Here is a 4,850-nt window from a genome sequence, read left to right as displayed (position 1 = left end):
TTGTGAGATAGACTCCTACCAATTTGACACCAAGTTGGAGACAGTATTGAAAGGGATCGTGATTGGCTTGAACTTTGCAAATGCCAATGGATTTGAACTCAGTCACATAAGGACCAATCCCAAGACAGTGACTGATCACCTCCTGCCCAAGCCAACAACTGTTGTTGGCCTTGGTTTTTTGGCTCCTGTACTAGCCCAACTATCGGATGATCTAGCTAATATTGTAATATCTAGATTTAGGTTTCCATCTATGATTGTGTGTATGTCAAGTACTGTGCATATCAGACAAAAAGTAAAATAAAATAAAATAAAAAGAACTGTATATATATATATTATGAAACCCAGCTACAATTTGTACAGTCCTAGTACTGTCTGTATTCGAAAAGGGGTTTCCTATAGTAAGCCACTGGTGTAAGGTACCCCAGTGTTGTTTAACCAATCATCTCCATGTATGAAGTTGGAGACAGTGAAGTTGGCAGCATCAGTGGCATTGATGACATGGTAACCAGCCCATGTAACTCTCTGACCAGTATTAGACCCTGGCCCTGTATTGTTGTATTCAGCATAATAGAGAGTGTCCAAAGCAAAGTTACCCTTCCACTCTGCCCAACCAGAAGGATCTATCAAGTTATCCATGTGAGTTTGCATATAGACAGTCCTGGAGTACTTCTGCCATGGCCTTCCCAAGTAAGTCTTTGTGGTGGAGTTGCTCATCCTCAGTTCTGCCGTTGCCCAAATGTTGCAACCCTGGAAGGAAAAACCAGTGGTTTGGTTAGGGGCATATCTACCTTGTGCTGTGATGGCATTGAATTGCCCAATCATGGGCAACCTTGCATATATATTGCAGTACTGGAAGACGACAGCAGCGTTGCCAAATATGAAATCTACAGTTCCATAAATGTCACATTCACGATAGAATTGGTCCAGAAAATGCGCATACAAGGTATCTTGGTAGCCTACAAGACTACACCTATAGAAAGCTGATGTATTGGCTCCATTTCGAAGTGCCACTGCTTGGTGTTTGATCGCTCCAGCAGTGTTTTGGATCGTTAGATTAACACCCACGAACCCTTTACCAGTCACGCCTGTCATTGAACCACTGTAAATGTTAATCTTCATGCATTATTGAAAAAAATAATGATAAAAAAGAAGGGCAAACCCACAATTTTTGTTGAGGGTGTCTCCATGCATTATTGGACGTAAAAATTGCTATTAAGATTCTTCTAGGTATTGTTCCACGGGTTATGGTGCTAATGCAGGCTATGGGGCTGCAGCTCAGTGGCATCCTATTGGTGCTGGTGCTGTATCTGGTCAGTCTCCAAGTGGAGCTGCCAGGTATGGTAATCAAGGTTATGGGTATGGTAGTTATGGTGGAGGAGATGGATCTTATGGTAGCCAGGGTGGATATGGTGCTGTAGGTGGACGAGCTGGTAGTGCGCCAAGCAACAATGCTCCCACTGGTGCTGGTGGCTATATGGGAAGTGGCTATTGGTGATTCAAATGGAAGCTCAAGGTATTCAAATGCTGCATGGAGGTCCAATGCTTCACAAGCAAGAGGCAATGGGACTGCCCAAGCGAAAAGACCTCCAGGTGGTCAGGTTGGTTTTGGAGGTGCTCAATCCAGGCAGGCATATCAGGGTGATTGGAATCTCTGGTCTCATTATATATATATATATATATATAAAGTGAGACCAATACCGTATAGAAAAGTGCTATGTGGTTACACGGTGACTGTATACCATAGTTATGGTCTACCCCCTTATAAGGCACAGCAGAAATTAATCCACACTAATTATTTGTCTTTCAAACAGACTTTTCTTCCCATATGATTGCTTCTCATCTGACATGGAGCAATCATACAGTTAGATCGCAGCAGATTTTGGGACTGGTTGGATTGCTTAAATCCCAGTAGTTTGCTGTATTAGTTAATGCTCTTTAGTATTTACTTTCAAGTTGCAGTATTTTATTTTTCTTGCTTAGTGTTGTCTTGGAAAAAAAAGAATGGAAAATCGTAATGGGTTTGAAGTTACTCACTGAAGGTCGCAGAGTTGAAGGTAGTATAGTTATCATCCGCACTGCGGTTCCCAGTGATAATGGTCTGGTTGATACCAGCTCCGATCATCATGATGTAGCGTTTGTGTTCGTCTACTGAAACATACTCTGAATAGATTCCGGCAGTGACGTAGATGAGGAAGTAACCACCACTGGCATCTGTTTTGTCTGGAGCTGCAGCAATTGCATCAGCTATGGCTGTAAAATTACCACTTCCATCTTGAGCCACCACGACGGTGTCTCTAACCACAATTTTGTCTTCCAAACTAGATTCCAGAAGTTTTCTTCCACTAAATTTCTCATAGAGCCCATTATCATGGCTTGACATTCTCAACGGTAATGGACTTTGTCGACCCACTTCCAAGTCGGAGAACAAGAGCTTTCTCCCAGTTGGCTTCGTTGTCTTCGTCTTCTGATGACGAACCCAACCACAAGTGAAGATTGACAAAGAAACACTGTAAAGTTTGGTTCCACTGGTGAGAGGGGTATAAACACTATTCTTCACATACGAAGCTGAAGATGTGGATTCAAGCTCATCTAAGCAAGTTTGCTGGTTGGTTATTACTGCACTAAGAAGGGTTTGTATATCCTCAGCTTGCCTGGCAGGGATTGTAGTTGTTGTGGTGTTGACAGATTTAGTTGCATTTGTCAAGAAATCCACGTTTAGGCCTGCTAAAAGACTGCAAGCTTCAACGGCACTAATGGCAGATTGAGATAAACTTGATCGCTGTGGAGCTGAAAGGTACCCATTGATCAAGCGTTGGAATTCCAATGCCTTTGATAGTGATCTACGAATTGAGAACTGCCCATAATCATAGATGTTAGCTGATTGATTGTTTGGGAGAACAAATTTGCAGTAAGAAGGATGTTGGGTTGCTTGACAGATGGAATCATGAGTGGTTGATGATGAAAACTGAGAGGAGAGGAAAATGACGAGGAGAAAGACAAACATGCTTGAAGAAGCCATAGTTTTTCAGCACGAAATTAAATTTCTAGGTTGTGAATGGGCGTTAGTGGAGACAAATTTATAGACAGATTAATCACATAACTTGAATGAATGTACTTAAGAAACCTTAGATCGATGGAATATTAATAAAAAGACGATGAACTTGCAATTCTAGAAGTTCAAGTCATACACAAAAGTACAAGATCAGAAAGCCAATCCATATTTAGAATATCTTTTGTATTAAGAAATCACAGACGGATGATGGGGTCTTGTATTAAGAGAATGGATCTGTAACCTCTCTTTAGTATTATTAGAATTTGAAGTTACTCAGTTACACTTACACAGGCCATTTGAAACATTGCCATGAATAACCATCGATGGATAATGGGGCCTTGAATTCAGCTATTTGTATTCCTTCTGTAGCTAGCTCTACAGCCTATACCTACCTAGGTGGTGACAATTGCATTTTGTGTAGGTCATTGTTTCAATGAGAAATAGAATGATTAATAAATATAGAACTCCACTAATTATTTTTGCATTCAAAACAACTACTTCTCCAACAACTTTAATGTGAATCCATGAACGTGAATATTAAATGTTTCTATTGATTTTATGTAATATTGCTACGCTTTGTTGTTGGAAGAAATTCCAACTAAAGCATCAAAGTTTTTTCTATTGTGATCTCAAGGCTTGGCTTGATTGTCAAAACATCATTGTACATTTAGTCTTAAACTAAGAATAATCTCCTCATCTAATATCCCTTGTGACTTTGTTAGAATAACTTAGAGTAATCATTTCACATCACCAATTACTTGGAGTGTTAATATTAATCAATCCAAAAACCATCATTTTCAAAATGTTTATCTCCAGAGAAAAAGTTTTGGCTACCCTAATTATGCATAACTTAAATGCTATTTTTATGCATGGCTGTTTCATGTAGTATATCAATTTCCTTTTCAAACTAAAAATAAAGGAATATTATATTTCCGGTAACATTTAAGCCTAACCATTTGATAAATGAACTTAAGAAAACTCAATTTTCTGAAAATGATAACACAGCTGGGACAAAATCATACCAAATTTGTGGGAGAATCAGGAGACGAAAGGGAATACGTCAAGATAGTGGAAAATATGTTCTCTCTCTCTCTCTCTCTCTCTCTCTCTCTCTCTCTCTCTCCCTTATTTATTTATTTTTTATTCTAGTAGAAAATATATTATCTCTTAAATAGGTTTATTACAAGTTAATTGTCTAATATCCTAGTGGGCCTTGTAGCTGTTACAAGATAAGTCACCGATTAATCTACCATCCCCAAATAAGTGAGAACTTGAGTTCTTAATTGCAAACGTCTATCCAAAGGTCAATTCAATTTACTTTAACAAACAATTGTGTTTTTATAGAACAATCTAGGTAGGGAAAGAATGAAGCTCACAACTTGTTCGAATTAAAGCCTCATAGAGTTAATAGTGGTTTCACACCCATAAATAGCAGCTGGGTTTCACTAGCCCCAAAGCTGGTTTTGGGTGAATGTATTGGCAAACAAGGATATTCCAATGGAAGGAGATGTACTATCTATCTGAACTATGTGGAGATAATTAGGAGGAGACTATGTGGCATATTTCTCTCTTGTGAATGGATCAAAAGAATTGGAGCAGCAGAACCTCTCGAATTGAGTTTCGAATTGAGAACGGAACTTATAGCCCAAGACTCAATTCTGTACCTCTGCAGTCAACTTTTAGCAAATTACCAACTAGACAATAACTCCACCCAGTTGTTCTTTTCAGTTTTTATGACTTCTTGCTATTTTCTTTATCACTTCTTGCTATTTTCTCTGGATAAAGAGGAATAATGTGT

At 39.0% G+C, this 4,850-nt stretch overlaps 1 protein-coding gene across 1 annotated transcript; it reads right to left on the bottom strand.

The window, feature by feature from the left end:
• Positions 1–393: 393 nt before the first annotated feature.
• LOC149011014 (pectinesterase-like) lies at positions 394–3,019 on the bottom strand. Its single transcript, XM_089164028.1, has 2 exons — positions 2,035–3,019; positions 394–1,085 (listed from the first exon to the last, which is right to left on the bottom strand). The coding sequence occupies exons 1-2, from the start codon at positions 3,017–3,019 to the stop codon at positions 394–396; spliced, it is 1,677 nt and encodes a 558-aa protein (XP_089020154.1).
• Between the last annotated feature and the right edge of the window lie 1,831 nt (positions 3,020–4,850).

Source organism: Hakea prostrata, chromosome 7 (assembly GCF_041222555.1).
Source record: "Hakea prostrata isolate BN-2017 chromosome 7, UWA_Hpros_2, whole genome shotgun sequence".
Lineage (NCBI taxonomy): Eukaryota > Viridiplantae > Streptophyta > Magnoliopsida > Proteales > Proteaceae > Hakea > Hakea prostrata.
This window is presented reverse-complemented; position numbering and strand designations above follow the sequence as displayed.

Excerpts from the sequence above, each read along its gene's own strand:
- LOC149011014 (XM_089164028.1), bottom strand. The coding sequence starts at position 3,019 with ATGGCTTCTTCAAGCATGTTTGTCTTTCTCCTCGTCATTTTCCTCTCC. Across the intron at positions 1,086-2,034 it reads CTTCAACTCTGCGACCTTCA|GCGTGACTGGTAAAGGGTTC; the intron begins GTGAGTAACTTC and ends GTTCAATGACAG.